The sequence below is a fragment of the Piliocolobus tephrosceles genome, chromosome 4 (genome assembly GCF_002776525.5).
Source record: "Piliocolobus tephrosceles isolate RC106 chromosome 4, ASM277652v3, whole genome shotgun sequence".
Lineage (NCBI taxonomy): Eukaryota > Metazoa > Chordata > Mammalia > Primates > Cercopithecidae > Piliocolobus > Piliocolobus tephrosceles.
The window spans coordinates 93,312,042-93,329,126 of record NC_045437.1 but is presented as its reverse complement, the minus strand read 5'-3'; the positions used below and the strand labels follow the sequence as shown (position 1 = coordinate 93,329,126).

Sequence of the window (17,085 nt, the reverse complement as noted above, 5' to 3'; positions counted from 1 at the left end):
CCCATGGGAGAAACCTTTGTTCATACCGATGTTCTCACAGACATTAAGGAGACATTCAAACTTTCCTCTTCATTTTCTCTACACAGAAGAGACTTGCACCAAAATGATCAAAACCAAGGTCAAAATTAGAGTTTGCTACTACAAGTGAGGATGGAAAAAGCCAAGCATCTAATAGCTCTTGGTATATGTCACATGAATGCTTCTCTCTCCTCTCTGGATGGCTCTGTCTCTTGGACTGTTACCCAATTTGGGTCAGACATGTCTGTCTCTGTCTCTCTCTCTGCCTCTCTCTCACTTGCTCCCTCCCTCCCTCCCTTATTCTCCCTCAGAACTCCAAAGTGGCTGGTGCAGTAATATGGATCTAAAGTTATTTCTTTCTTTGGGTAGCCCTCCCTCCAGAAAGCCAACAAACCCCAGGATGGGAGGCTGGGGCACATGGACTTGGCCTCAACTTCTGGGTGTTTATTTCTTCCTTGGGGAGAATGGGAGGCTTGTGGATAGTTCAGGGATACGTCTTCTTTCAGTACCATTTATTTCTTTGATGTTGAGTAAAGGGGTTAACTGCAAATACCCCTTAGAGGTGGAAACATTCCAGTAAAAATACAATAGGAACCTCTGGCAGGGGTAACTTTGGAGGAAAGTGAGAGTGTCTTGAGAGCTTACAGCAGACCCTCAGACAAACTTTTCCCTGTATGTCTGAAGCAGGATAATGCAGGACCAGTAGGGATTTCTACTGTTCTGGGGCACAGCCCTGTAATGTAGTTATGGCTTTGCCAATTCCCAGAGGAGAGGGTGACCTGGGGAAATCACTGCCTCTACTCCATTTTCTTCCCCTAAAATGGGTGACGACGTACTTTCTCCCTACGTTTCTTAAATGAACTTCCTGAGGAAATGGGTAATAAGTACTTGGAAGAAAGTACTTGGGAAATCTGTTCCTAGACACTTGAGTGCAGCTGAAGTGACTTAGATGGAGGCACTGGCTCTTTCCTAGGCAGTATACGGTCCTTCCAGGCAGAGCCTGAGTCTGGCCTCATGACCCAGTGTGGGTGATAACTTGTGTGATGACTGCATAGTGGGTGAATTCTTGATGAAATGATATTCTCTGGAGTTTCTCCAGTCAGGAGATGGAACACTCAGACCTTCCTCAAAACAAAGGGGATCTCACAGCACAGCATTTTTAATAGTTGTTTTATGTATATGAATGTAATAATTATAATAAAATATAATTTCCCTGACGCAGGGAGCTGCAAAGGCCTCAGGGAAGAAGCCCATATAATGCTATTTGTTTTGTGCCTGAAAGCTCTGAGCTTCCAGAGCATAGCCTGCTGTGAACCTTCCACATAGCATTGAGAAAGCATGGCATAGCCCAACAGTTAAGAGCAGACTTGGGAGCCAAATTTAGGTCAAATTTTAGATCTGCCACTTAGTAGTTGCGTGATCTTGAGCAAATTATTTAACTTCTTTGTGCTTAAGTTTTATCATCTTTTGAAAAAGAATCTACTTCCTTGAGTTAGAGGTATTAACTGATTTTATATATATATATGTAGAGAGAGAGAGTGAGGTATTAAGTGAGTTTATATATAATGAGTATTACATAACATATGTAATAATTCATTGAGTTAGAGGTTTTAAGTGAGGTTATATATATATATCATTTAATATATATACATATAAACTCACTTAATACCTCTATCTCTATCTATATCTATCTAACATTTAAACAATCGATTTGTTTAAAAATTATTCCACAAGATAGTTTAAATACTACCCTTGTTCTGGTTAAAATATTCTTGTCACACATGTTATTTAAGCCATATATGTGTATGTGTGTGTGTATATCTATCTATCTATCTATCTATCTATCTATCTATCTATCTATCTATGGCTTAAATAACATGTGCGACAAGGATATTTGGCTTGGGCATACATACATATATGGCTTGGACACTGGTACATAAAAAAGTTAAATAAGTGTTTGCTGTGGTGATGATAATGATGATAATGATCACAGCTTCTCATTTAGTAACTGAGGTAGACCTCCTTTTAGTGAGAAATCAACATGACAAGAATAATACCATCCGATGGGAGCAGCAGAGACAAGTCAATTTTCTGAGCCAATTCAGAATCTGCTACTTGGAAATGACATAATGAGCAATTCTCTCTCAGGATCCTCTTGACTATCAACCAAAAAGGTGGCATCCTTATCATTTATCAGAAGGTATAATAAAAAGTAGAGTTGCCTCCTAGCATGTTGTCAGACATAAATCCCTTAGGTTTGGAAAATGAATGGCCCCATTTTGTCTTGGCCTTTACAGCAATTGGAGAGGTATTATACCCCAATTCCAAGAGTATTATCTCTTCAAACTATCTGTATTGCTGTTGTTCTTTATTACCATGTAAATGAGATTAATAGAAGCTGCATTTGAATGCTACTCTGAAAGTCAAAAGAGGAATCACTAAATAATAAGAACTTAACAGTGCAGGTAATGCTTACTATTAAGCTGGCATAAATCTGTATTCAGTATTTCAACACCAATTACAGACTGTTTTTCTAGTTAAATAACAAGTGTGACAAGGATATTTTAACCAAAATAAGGGTAGTATTTAAACTATCTCGTGGAATAATTTTTAAACAAATCATTTTGTTTAAATGCCAGTTACTACCATTGTTCTAAGATAATAGAGAGTTCTTTTACTGCAGCACCTCACTTAGAAAAGGAAAAGAGCTGCAGCCTATAAAGAATGACATAGAAACACTTCTGTTTCTCTCAACATTTGGAGGTGGAACATGAGGATAAGAGGAGGAAAACATGTCAACACATATTTGTACCATGATCTTCCTGCAGCTTTCACCAGAGAATAGTCCTCCATATACAAGGAGAGATAAATAATAGGTGCTGTCACACTGCATCATTTTTTAGGACAAAGGCACAATCCTGGGGATATCTGTCAGCGGGTTGATTCTGTTGGCTCAGGCTGAAGACTTGCGCTGGATTCTTTTGCTGACCTGAGCCCTGTCTCCCATCCTGTAGACATGGAAATATATAAGAAGGCAGTGGTAACTTCTGGAAGTACATTTCTCGGAGATGACAACTGAATTACTCCTTCTACTATAACAAAGAGCGTTAATCTATCCGCAAAGCATAAGGTGCCTTCTGTGTGTTCAGATGTGCACACTTTTCTCAGAGAATGGGTGCAGTCAGGACAGCTTCAGTTGCAAATGAAAGAATCCTAACTCAAACATTAAGTAACAAAGGGATTTAAAAAATATTCACCCAAGTGATGTTCTAGTTTCTGACGTTGCAAGATCCAAGAGCTCAAACAATATGTTCTCAGGACACTAAGAACTCTGTTTCCATCTCTAGTGCTGCTCGCCTCCGCCTGGCGTCACTTTCAATAGAATCCTGCCTGGCAGAGCAAGACCCATATGACTCACATGGAACTTAAAGCTCATGATTCCCAAGAAAGAGTAGGGCTTCTTCCCTATAATCTGCATCAGTCCTTGAAAGCTGTCTGAGAGGAGGGTCCCCAAGATTGAAAAAAATCACAAAAAGTCAGGAGGGCAAGTTTCCTAAAAAGGAAAATTCTAGCATACATAAAAGAAGCAGGTGTTTGCTGCATCAGGGAAGATCTTGAATTAAAGATAATTATATTGTCCTGACTTAGAATTCCTAGCCAGGATTAACATGAAGGAGCAGGAATCTTATTTTGTGGAAGAAGACCAGAAAATCATCTTTGTTACTTTAGGAAAAAGAGAAGTCAAACAACTCTTCTTGAGGGCCCAGTCAATTTAGGAATTTTATATTCCATGCTATGCTGAATTAATAGATGGCCAGTATAGTAGAACTGAAATGTGACTGGTCAAAATTATTGCTCAGAGCTAACCCTTCCTCTCTTTCACTCTATGTTGGTATATCTGGTAGACTCCTCCAAGCCACCAACAGCCTTCACACTGTTACAGGTTGTTTCCACAACAGAACAAAATCATGAAATAAATGAATTCACATTAATGTGCTTTTGGCATACTGACCCTCCTGAGTCAGGACGGTGGTGGGAAAAGACAATTATCATCCTCAGAATTTCAGAACTGATGCTTTAATGGTGGAATTTGGTGTTTTGAAGATGCATTTTTCTTCCAAATACTCTGAAATCATAAATTACTCTCTTTGCTTAACTGCAAAACCAATCATGTTCAGGCTTCTGGCCGCAGTTAGGATTTCAGGAGCATCTTGGCTTTCCAATTAGCTGATAATGTCTTGCAAATATCTCAAGCTCCTCTTGGTACCAGATAATCTTCAGATATTTTAGTGTGCGTATATTTAGAGGAGAGGAGAAGGTCTTAATGGGGACTCGTTTTATCATATCCTACTAAGGCTGATCAGGGATAATCTAATCCAAGGCAGTCACTAGGGAGAAAAGTGAGGAGCCGCTTTGCTACCAAAAAGTACAAAGCAGAAGTCACTTCTTTGAAATTGTTTTCTGAATGTCAGAGTTCTTACAATTGTATCAATAGTTAACACTTACTGGGTTCTTACTATCTGCCATCCACTGTTCTAAGTGCTTTACGTATCATTTGTTATGTGACCAAGTCTTTGAGGACAAGTAACTTACCCAAGGTCACACCCTTAGTGAATGGCAGAAGCCAGAATTTGAAATCACATACTTTGGCTCTAGTACTTGTGCCCTTCATTTGAACATAAGTTTTATCTCATAGTAATCTAAAACAAAAACAAAAGCAGTAACAAGGCTGACAAAAAGTTAATATATCTATGCCCCATTAATTCATTCATATGCAAAACAAATGTTTGTTCTTCTGTATGTTTTATAATTCTTATTTTTCAATCCTCAGACATGGGACCAGATGTGCAGGAGAAATTGCCATGCAAGCAAATAATCACAAATGCGGGGTTGGAGTTGCATACAATTCCAAAGTTGGAGGTAAAACAGAGGATTGTCCCTATAGTTTGGCACTTTAATGTGAAGCTTATGCCACCCATTGTGAATGGGGGAGGGGAGCTTTTCTTTTTAACAACTGGAGGAAGAAATTAGCCCCATGCAAAAGTTGCTACAGGACCCGAATATGATTTGCAAGCAAGTCAATAGATATGGATTCCTAGAAAATGGATAGTTGAATATAGCCTATACATCTTTGCAGGAAAAAAAATGTGGAAATGCTGAATAGCATTTGAACGAAATCTAATTTTCTCTATGTTCTGATTTAGAATGGTTTGTTATTGAGTGCTTGCTGAGGAAACAGAAGGAGGAGGTAAATTTAGGCAAAGACTTTTCCTGCCTCTCAATTCTGTAGAAGTTCTTCACTTTATAGAAAAGAACAGCTTCAAAGTTTTAAAAAATATATACTTATTATATTAAGTAGCCAAATTTTATTTTTTATAGCAAGGATGTAGAATCTCTAATTGTTTTCATCAATGTCCTTATGGGGAAACACATGGTAAGTTGCATTAGGGCAACTGTGGACATTTTAATAAAGAAACTATTTACAAGAATTAGAGAAAACCAAGAAGGGGCTAAGAAGTGGTAGGCAGATGTTACCACCTTTAGCCTTAAGAAGCAAAGGGAAGGAGAAGCCTGTAGAAAATAGAGAGGAAAAGCTGTGGTCACAGGAGAGAGCCGCTGGATAGGCCTTGAGTACAACAACAGAGCTACTTCTAGGCAAAGGGGATCCAGGGGTATAGGCACCTCATTCTCCTCTTGATTCCCACCCTCTTGCTGGTGTCTTCAGTTGGCTGAACCCAATGGAAAGAGAGAGCCCACTGATGCAGTCCATGTTCTAATGGAGAAGAGTGGAAAGTGGATCTGCAGGGGCCAACAGAAAAGATAAAAATTGTGTCTCCTCTTTATGCTATCCCTACCTCAGGCTTTCAGATTATGTTATAAGCTTCAAGTTTAGTTCGGTTTTCAAAAACTAAAAGAATCTATTGTAGAACATGTCAATTACAATAAAACCCGATAAACTCTACATGAGTATACCTTGCATTTGGTTATGTATTCCTTTTTAGAAATCAAATAAATATACATCCTGACATGTAATGCATCTTTCATGAATACAGGGCACTCTTAGAATTTTAAGTGTCATTCCTGATTCCTCTGATACTAACATCTTCAAAGTGTTCTGTTAATTTTTTTTTAAAATGAAGGGAGAAGCACAAATTATGTAATCAGCTAGTAAAAAAATTCACTCTTTAAGTCATAATGAACTAAACAGCTATTGTTTGTGAAAGAATCACCTGATCCCTTCATTTGGTAGAGAAAGAATCAGAAGCAAGCTTCTCAAGGTAATGAAAGCTAGTTTGTGGCAGTGTAGAACTGAAACACAAGATTCCAAGCCTACTGATGTTTTCCATTACTCCATTCTTTGATGGTCTGGCCCCAAATGCATGTTTTACCAATAATCTTCATTTATTAGGCACCTATTGTATGTCAGTGAATTACTCTACAACATATTATAGGCAGTGCATCCTGGTGGTTAACAGATTTAGGAGCTAGATTTGTAGGGTTCAAATTCTGGCTCCCCAATTTCAAGCTGTGTGGCCTTGAGCAAGTCACTATCCCTCCCTGGCCCGAATCTCTCCATTTATAAAGTGAGGAGAATTACAGCACTCACCTCAAGTGGTGGTTGCAAGGTTTAGATGAGTTTATACATGTAAAGCCTGTGGTTTGGTGGCTGCACAGAGACTATCATGAATGTACATGAGCTATTTTTATCATCCCTATTTTATAGTTGAAGAAACTGAGGCACAGAGGGTTAAGTGGCTTGCCCAAGAGTCCCCAGCTAGTAAGAAGCAGAGCTGGGACTTTTTTTCCTACATGCATTTTTTTTTTTTTTTTTTTTTTTTTTTTTTTTTTGAGACAGAGTCTGGCTCTATTGCCCAGGCTGGAGTGCAGTGGTGCAATCTTAGCTCACTGCAACCTCTGCCTCCCGGGTTCAAGCATTTCTTGTGCCTTAGCTTCCTGAGTAGCTGGGATTATAGGTGTGCACCACCATGCCTGGTTAATTCTTGTATTTTTAGTAAAGATGGGGTTTCTCCATGTTGGCCAGGCTGGTCTTGAACTCCTGGCCCCAAGTGATCCACCCACCTCGGCCTCCCAAAGTGTCGAGATTACAGGCATGAGCCACTGCGCCTGGCTCTAAATGCATTTTTAAGCAAATTCTTTTTCACAAATACAACTTTCACTGATCATATCAATTACTTATCATTTTACCTTTGCTCCATAGTAAACAAGTGTGAAAATCTAAGGCTGTGCACTTTATTGCATTATGAGCCTGAAGCCAGAAATAACCAGGTAGCTGCCTGTAATCTGTCCAGATTGCTTTTGCCTTCCTGGCTGTTGAATTCATAAGTCTGATGACTGGTGACAGCTTGTTGGAAAGCACGAAGAGCTACCGCACCTACGTTGTCCTGATGAAAAATGATTCCCCCTCGGGAGTGAAATCCATGGCAATGATTTCATCCTTGAGATTATTTAGAAGAAAAGGAAGCATGTTCCTTGAAAATGTTTCTTAGCAAATATATGAAAGGATGGCCTCTGGGTTATTTTTAATCAGGGCTTACAAACAAAAGTGCTTCTTTCCCTATTTGTTAGTTGCCTGTTGTGGCTAGATCTTTTGAAGCTACATGTTTCCTGTTCAGAGTCCTTGTGTGGCACAGACTGGGCCACAGCCATTTGTGGGACAGCCATGAGCAGGTGCATCATGGGAGGGCTGCTTGGAGGGTCTTTCTAAAAGCTGGCCTGTCATTTAGTTGGGGTGGGAGGGAGGGCAAACATTTTGTAATTGTCAACAATCACTGCCACTTCCTCTCATCCAAGGATGCTGCTCCACTTCAGACTGAATGCCCAGAGGTATCGCTGGCAATAGAACCTTGAGTGGGACTCCCCCCCCCCAAAAAAAAATCACAGCTGCCTAACCAGTGCATAGTATTATCTCCAAAGTGCGACAAAAAAGCTTATGGGGGCAGCGACGTGTTCCTTCCTTCTGTGGTGTCAGTAGCTGGGTTACAGAAACTGGGGACATCTAGTAGTTACCTGGTTCTTGACTCTTAAAGTCCTTTAAAAATACAAATAGTAAGAGTATTGGGCTTTTGTCCATGTACATACTGCCATCAACCTTTGTGTGTGTTTGTTTATTTTGTTTCTCAGGCATAAGAATGCTGGATGGCATTGTGACGGATGCTATTGAGGCCAGTTCAATTGGATTCAATCCTGGACACGTGGATATTTATAGTGCAAGCTGGGGCCCTAATGATGATGGGAAAACTGTGGAGGGGCCTGGCCGGCTAGCCCAGAAGGCTTTTGAATATGGTGTCAAACAGGTAGGACGCTTAACATAGACCCATATGAAATGAAACCTGACCATCTGGATATGGGGAGAAGGAAAGAACACTTACGTTACATGGAAAAACATTGTTGTAGATATCTTAACAAAGTCCTTTACAATTTTAAATGCAGTTAGAGAGCCAAATCATTCTTCAGAGGGATGAGAGTTAAGGCTTAAGACAGTTTTCCCTGTTTGTGGCCAGGCACGGTCACTCACGCCTATAATCCCAGCAGTTTGGGAGGCGAAGGGAGGCAGATCACTTGAGGCCAGGCATTTGAGACCAGCCTGGCCAACATGGAGAAACCCCACCTCTACTAAAAACACAAAGATTAGCCAGGTGTAACTAGGTTGCACTCTTCTGCAACCTAGTTTAGACAGTAAAACCATAGTCTCAACTTAGATGCTTATAGTGCCAGCTACTTGGGAGGATGAGACACAAGAATTGCTTGAACCCCAGAAGGCGGAGGTTGCAGTGAGCTGAGATTGCACCACTGCACTCCAGCCTGGGTGACAGAGTGAGACCCTTCCTCAAAAATAAAAATAAATAAGTAAAATGAGTTTTCCCTATTTGGGTCTGAGGTTGAATGGAAATGTATTACTTTTAGCATATTTATTTTAAAAGTACTTCTGGACATTTCTTTCTCCTTACTCATTTTCCTGCTGCTTTTGGGTTTTTACGCTAGTAAAAAAAAATACCCAGACTTCTTCCAAGTGCTCTGGAAATGCTTTTCAAATATAGAAACGTGCTGCCTTCTGCTCTGCACGTGCCTGTTGAATACCCGTGCCTTGGTTGGGTTGCTCTGTCACTTGGGTTTACTGTATTCTTGCACAGATTCTAAAGCCTTGTGCTCCACAAGATGAAACAAAAGTAGAAACTCTGGAGAGCACAAATTGAAAAATCATAGAAAGGGCGGCTTTGACGAGTTCCATTCAATTGAAGAGTCCCTTTTAATGCAGCTGCAAGGCAGATCTGAATAATTCCTAATTTTGTCATTCTATCAGTCAGCCAGAAGATTGAAGCAGAAAGAAAGAGAGGAAGTTCAAAGATTCAAGTGCAGTGACATAAACCAAGAGAAGGGTGGAAAAATATGAGCAAGTGCAAAACCCTAGATTATGAATCTGCATAAGAATGAAAAGCATGTGCTCAGCCCTACCCCAGGAGGGCCCAGAGACTGGCAGGGCCAGGGTCCAGTGGCTTATAATATACAGCCTTGTGAGATTCCCAACACTGAAGCCAAAAGATCTGGAATTGAAAATAGATCCCAAAAGGCTGCCTCTGAGAATTTCACACACGTAGTTGTTGAGGGTTTTATTGGGATATAACAGTGACCCCAATAGATGATAACAGATGATATGCATTCTGACTTTTCCTTTAGGGGAGACAGGGGAAGGGGTCCATCTTCGTCTGGGCTTCGGGAAACGGGGGGCGTCAGGGAGACAATTGTGACTGTGATGGCTACACAGACAGCGTCTACACCATCTCCATCAGCAGTGCCTCCCAGCAAGGCCTATCCCCCTGGTACGCTGAGAAGTGCTCCTCCACACTGGCCACCTCTTACAGCAGCGGGGATTACACCGACCAGAGAATCGTATGTTGCTTTTGTCTAATTCTCTCTGCTTAGGTAGGAGAGCGTGGCATGCATGCAAAATGATTCCCTTAACTGACCTTTGGTATGATTGATTCGCTTAAGCTTGATATCTCAGTTGGGGAGACTCACACTTACTCGCTTGAAAGGCTGGCATCCATCAGAAAGTTTTCTCTCCAGGGATAATGACACTTCTGCCAAGATGATCTTCCCCTCTGTCATTTTTAAACCCAGCCTTGAGAAGCCACCAAACCTGTCATTACACACAGCCGAGACTCCAAATGTCTTTTCTGCTTGTCTGATGCCTCCCTGGAAACAGTCTTAAAGGAGATTTCATGGTTGTAGGGGCCTTATCACCCTTGTACTTGCTGATCCTTTAATAGCAGGCATATAGTCTGACTTGGCCTGTAGCAGATGATAAAAATAGAGAGTCTACACCACCTATGTCTCCTAAGAATGGATGACCCACAGGAAAATAGCAGTTTCAGTGTCCCCTGAGGTGAACTGCTCAGCATCTGGGTAAGCAGCTCAGGGAGGTTGTATGCTCAGAGAGCTCCTCCAGCCCACGCTTGCCTGTGCCTTTGCTTCCATGAGTCAGATGGCCAAGGGCAATTATTGGATTTCCCTTCAAGGGCATGATGATGGAGGGGCATTTAGGGGCTTTGAGAACAAAGGGAGGCACTTTTAATTTAATAACGTGAAGCCCCCAATTTAACTCCTGACACAGAAAGCACCAACTAGCTAAAGTGTATAGATCCTATCTCAATGAAATAGCAGGTCATGATCTAATTAGAGGGTGGGTGAACCCTATAATAATGACCTCAGAATGCATGCAAGATTCCTATTAATGGCATCTCAACAAAATTGTCAGCGTGAATATCTTCTTCATACAGAATCACTTCTGCAACCTAGTTTAGACAGTAAAGCTGTGGTCTCAACTTAGAAGTGTGGGCCTGCTTCTCATGCGCATCTCTTCAGCTACTCAAGTAATAGATAGTGACATTCTACCCAGGGGTTTTGATGGCAGGCATATCTTATAGGTTTTGAAAGGGGCATATCAGACATCTGCCCCACTTGTCTTCAGAGTCCCTGGCTGTTGTCATTTCCCCGGGTATCCAGAGCTGCCTTTAGAAAACAGCCTGTTAGGCATTTCAGAATCACCATTTCATAGACTGTTCCTTATCTAGAGTACCCTGCACTGAAGCAGAAGAAAGATTTTCTATCTTGGTAAAACTCCCTCCGTAAGAAAGCCAGCCTTAGGAGAGACAGCTGGTGGATTCTATTTGAGACAGCCTCAGTAACATAACCTTTTTCTTACGCAAACCTTTTCCTCAGCATAGTCATCTCTGGGGGCTTGCTTGCGTCAACAGGTAAAAAGGGCAACCTTGCTTCCGCAGCCCTCTGAGGAGCGGAGCCATCATAACTTGAGAAACTCAGCAACTCCAAGCAGGAAGCCAATGGAGGTGATAATAGAACAAATTATTTTTTTACACCTCCCTCCCACACATCGAAATATCGAGCTAGAACTTCAGTGCTGGAGCCTGGGTGGGTGTCTTGTTAGTAATCCCTTGGCCCAACCAGCAGCGCCGTGGTCCTTATGGCAGACAGGAAGTCTTTTTAGTCTCTTCCCTTCATCTCAGCAATCTCTTCATTACCCTAAAGTTAGCTGGGGTAATTCCTTACTTACAAGAAAATTATGTAAGACTATTTTCACAGAGAACATCTCGGTTAAGTCTCAGCATATGAGTCAGAAAATATAAATCACATTTTACAAATGGGGAGCCAAATGACTTGCCCAAGGACAAATCTATTAAGTAGCAGTTAGAGAATTTGAACCCAGAACTAAGTCCAGCACACTTTTCATTTTAAGGACCCACCATTTTCCTCAAAGTGCAAATGTGGACACCAATTCACAGGTATCAAATCTAGTTCAACAGTGAGTGCAAACTACATACTAAGCATTTTTTTGTGCAAGTAGTTCAAATGGCTAAGACCAGGATGGCTTTATATCCCTGTGCTGAAGAGGCAGCCAAACGTCAATCTGAAGGCAAAAGGGAATTTTGTATGAGACAGAATTTCTAAATATGCCAGACCAAACACAATGGACCTGATGATTAATGGGCCAGCATGATTCACAGTGATTTTTGAAACTTTGTTTTTTATAGACAGCATTTCGTTTGGGAATCTCAGAAAAGAAAATATTCATAGTGGGAGTACTTCATCCCCAGAAAAGGCATCTTGCTGCCAGAATTATAGAGGAGTTGCATATAGAGGAGAGTGAACTGAAATATCAGCAGATGGCAAACATCCGCCTGTGGTATAGAGGAGAAAGTAGGCAATCGAATCAGCTGAGTTTCCTGGTCATAGCAGATGCAGCCTTTGGTACAGTTAACCCCCAAGACAGGCTCACACTCCTCACGTGTTCTCCCTGCCTTTCTCTCCTTCCTGACGTCATCCAGACGAGCGCTGACCTGCACAATGACTGCACGGAGACGCACACGGGCACCTCTGCCTCTGCACCTCTGGCTGCTGGCATCTTCGCTTTGGCCCTGGAAGCAAAGTAAGGCCTGGAACGCTTCTAATCACCTTTACAAACGTTGATTCTCCTTCTTTTTAATAACACTTTTTTTTTTTTTCTGAATACATGGTTACAGAAGAAATTTTGGAATACTGCAAAAAAGACAAGCTCTTTCCTGCCACTTTGAGGTCACTAACCATAATTAACATCTCAATGTAGATTTAACACACACACATCTTACAAAATTGGGATCTTAATATAGACATTATCTTGTAATCTGTTTTTAAAACCCATTCTACAATATATTCAATGTACTTTCTCCTGTCTAAGTCAATATTCTTTGACCTTTAAAACTTATGCTGTCCCTCAAATCTTCTTCCCACTCAGCTGCAATGCCTTTTGTTTACTCTCTTCCAGCAGGGTTTTGTTTAAATAGTTTCCAGTGGGCAGTATTAGGAACAAGTTTAAAAAACTCCTTTCTTTGAATATATAAGCCTAGTCCTGGAGCTGATATAACCACATCAGGCGACATGAGATTTAAAGGCAGGATTTTTATGTTTTCATAGTGTTCCATTGTATAAATGTAAATTTTGTTAAAGTCATCTAATCATGCTTAAACACCACTGTCAGTAAATATTAGTTGTCATCTTTGATAATTTCCTCAGGATAAACACTCAGAATTGGAATTTCTGGGTCAAAGGGCAAGCATGTTTTAATGATTTTGATACATATTGACAAGATGCTGCCTTGAAAGACTGTACCATTTTATATTCCCTCCAGGAATATATGTGTGAAAGTGTCAGTTTCCAAAACCCTTGTTAAAACTACTTTTATTATCTTTTAAAATATTTGCTATTTTGATAGGTGAAAACAGTATCTCATTTTAATATGCTTGTATTTAATTACTAATGAAGCTCAATATTTCATACCCTTCAGCTCTTTGTCTTCTGGGGTTGCTTCTTTATGGCCTTAGTTTTGTTTTATGGCCTTTGTTCACAAAAGTTAGATGCTTTATAAGTTTGACATTTACCTTTTAATTTGTTTCTGTGTAATTTTTAATGAAATGTAGTTAATATGTAGTTGTGCTTGTCAGTCTGTTTCTTCAAGGCTTTTTCCTTTGCTTTTATGCTCAGAAAAAGTTTCACAACCCCAAATTAGATAAACATTTATTTATATATCTTTTATTATGGTTTCTTTACCATATTTAAATTCTAAATCCCTCTGGAATTTATTTTAGTGTATGATGTTAAAAAAAGATTTAACTTTTTTTTTCTCATAATTACCCAATAGTCCAATACTTAACACAAAGGAAAAAATTGAACTGTCTCACACTGCACATCACAGCTTTTTATGTGTCCTCATTCCTGCTTTCTGATGTGTGGTGACAGTGAATCTTGAAATGTCAAGTCAGGTGCTATGGTTGCATGTTAGAAGAAGTGATTAAACTTATAAATTACTATTATCCTTCCTAATAAGGAGATTATCCTAGAATAAATTACATATTCTCTAGAGAGAGAACAAAGCAGTGTCCTTACGTCATGTTCAGTAGACTCAGTTCGCAATAACAGAAGGGAGGAACATCTTGGCCTTTGCCACGACTGGCAAGGCCCCGAGGTTGTTGAGTCTTTGTCCTGGAGAGTCCGTTTATCTCTCGGATCCCTGGGGCTTCCTATGGAGATGGGGTATACTCCTGGGTATTTCGGCTATGAGATGGCCACAGTGGCTAAGCAAGAGAAGTCCAGCAAGGCTCTTACCAAGAGTCCACCTACCTGGAGGGGCTGGCAAGATGTTTGGTAAGGGAAGAAGTACATTCAGGTGCTCAATTAGAAATAGATATTGGGCTTTCCAGGAAAGCTATGTTCAGAATCTAAGTTCACTTATAATAGGAAGTAGATGGAAAAAAGCCAAAAACTATTAACACAAGCTGAGATTGGAATCAGCAGATCCAAATTAACTTGGAGAAATAATTGTCCAAGCAGTGAAAATTGCAAGGAATACCTGGCTTCAAGTTCTAGCTCTACCACTAGCTATGTGGCCTTAGGCAAGTTAATTTACTTGTGGGGTTCAGTCTTTCCATCTATAAAATGAAGGGGTCAAACCAGATCGTTTTTTACAAACTTCTTCTCTTCCTAAGATTCTCAGAATTGAGATTGAAAATGTCAGCCTGTATAGGTAATCCAACGTGAATTGTTGGGGTCAGTGATGAGGGGTCTGGACTGGAAGAAAATAGGGTCCTGTGGATTATAGGATCCTATGCAACAGACTTATTATATTTAAGATTTCAAAATACAGACTACAATCCCTGGGAGCTGTTAAAAGAAAGCAATCTTAAAATTTTACGCCTAGAGCCTTTTTCCTCTATACAACACCTGTGAGATGTATGTAAATATAATTAGCCATGCCTGGCCCATCCTTGTATAGTGACCAATATAGTAGAAATATCCATCTGCTGAACAGATGTAATGTCAATTTAATGTAAGAGCTGAAGTTATAAAAGTGCAATCCTTGGTTTCTAAAACCTCAAGTCTTCTTTTTCTGTATAGTACAAAATGATCCTATACAGAAAATAATCCTTCCCTTTCTTTTTCTTTTGGAGACAGAGTCTCACTCCATCACCCAGGCTGTAGTGCAGTGGCATGATCTCGGCTCACTGCAACCTCCACCCCTCAGGTTCAAGAAATTCTCATGCCTCAGCCTCCCAAGTAGCTGGGTTTACAGGCATGTTCCACCATGCCTGGCTAATTTGATCCTTCTTTTTTCTATATAGGAGAAAATGATCTAGGAATGATATAGCCTCATTAATCTCAGTCTCTGATGGATAGTCTCTAAAGCAGGGGTTTCATTTCTGTGAAACACTCAGATGGGTTCCAAGGGGTCCATGAATCTCTTTGCAACTAAATGCAGAATTGCTTATAAATGTGTATATGCCATATTTCTGGGGAATGGCTTATAGGTTTCACCAGATCCTCAGTGTTCATGATTTAAAGATATTAAGAGTCTATGATCTCCCAGGTGCATATCATAAGAATTTAATTCCCTTCATTTTGATTCATCAGTAAGATAGATATGACTGATCTATCTTAACATTTATATCCTTACTGCCAAGGTACATAGAGATTATTAAGATTTCTGTTCTCAATTGAACATTTTTTTGAACTCTATTCAATTGTCTATACCAAAGCTGAATGCCAGAATTTCTAGACATGTGACCAAGCTTTATCCCAAGGCACTCAAGAATGAGAAAAGCATTTAATCATGTGCCATCCCATAGGAACAACTACGGAGACTGAAAAGCCCTTGCCTAAACTTATCAAAAATAATGGCATCCAATATTAATTAGGTTCTTACTATAGACCAGACACAGCTGGCCTCTTTGTATACAGTATTAATTATAACGCTTACAACATTCTTATGACATAGAAATTACTAATTTCACCTATAAATGGAAAAAAATAAGGTTTAGAGAGGTTGAGATATATAACCAAGATCCCACAAAGAAATTCAAACTCAAGTCTCTCTGATTGCAAAACTTGTGCTATCAGCAACCACACCTTGTAGCCTCCCACAGCCCTGGGAGGGAAAGGCAATGTTGAATGGCAGCCTATCATCCCCTCAAATAAAGGAGGGTTCGGAAGATTGAGGCTGATAAATGAACACGCATTTATGAGTTTCTCATAAGTTTTCTGTCACAAGCAGACTACTCAATATGCTGTGTTCAATGTTATATAGCCAGAGTGCTGGGGAATTGGAGGAGAAAAGGAAAGGAGAAGGAATGGTTGCTGGCTGAAATATGCACAAAGAAATACTTTCCTTCCCAAAGCAATGTTTCTCAAGCGCCAGCACACAGAATCACTGCCTGGGGAGTTTATTCAACATGCAGGTTCCCAGGTCCTTTTGCTGGCAACTATTCAGACCTTGTATCTGCCTAGAAGTTTCTGGTATGCAACCTAGGAATTCCTTTTTTAACAAATCTCCCAGGCACTTTTTAATGCTAGTAATACCTTAGCCAAGTTGAGAAACAAATGCTATAAAGAGTTACTTTTACCACTATGTTTTCCTACAACCTCATCTACCTGTGTTTGTGTAGAAATCCATTAGGGTAGTTAGTAAGTGTATCTTGAAGATAAATATACTAAGAAAGAAAGGAATTATTTGTGTAAATGTTTGTGGCACTGTTATTATTATGTAGTGAGTATACCTAAGAAAGCTTGTAGAAAATAGCCTCAGCCTCTTGAGGAGAAATCAAAAGAACCTGAATAATTTTTAATAGGTGAGGAAAATTCTGAAGTGAACCATTGAATCCCTTCACACCTTTGGAAATATTAAATGAACAAATGAGCCAAACTTCTGGTTTTATTAAAGCCTGGAGAAAGAGAAATGGACTTTCAATGCTACGTGAAACCTTTGGAAAAAAATCACAACAAAAAATTCTTGACTTAGTGGGTTGTGAAATGTTAGAAAGTCCAAGTTAGAAAATTTTTTAGATCTGGGTTAATTTAGGTATGATTAGAGATTGAACCAGATAGCTCTTAAGACTTTTCACTCTGGAATTTTGTCTCCAAATTGCATTATCTACATCTCTTCTAATGAGAAGGAATGCTTAATTCAGTGTTTAATTCCATACCCTTATTTTCTGTAAACAT

The 17,085-nt window shown here is 39.9% G+C and overlaps 1 protein-coding gene across 1 annotated transcript in view; it reads left to right on the top strand.

Annotated features, from left to right (window-relative positions):
* Positions 1-17,085, top strand: part of PCSK1 (proprotein convertase subtilisin/kexin type 1) — a 40,970-nt gene that overhangs the window by 12,550 nt on the left and 11,335 nt on the right. The window contains exons 6-9 of the mRNA XM_023212285.2: positions 4,850-4,938; positions 8,161-8,333; positions 9,715-9,927; positions 12,384-12,484. Coding sequence (XP_023068053.1) covers positions 4,850-4,938; positions 8,161-8,333; positions 9,715-9,927; positions 12,384-12,484 — 576 coding nt within the window. The remainder of the gene's footprint in view (positions 1-4,849; positions 4,939-8,160; positions 8,334-9,714; positions 9,928-12,383; positions 12,485-17,085) is intronic.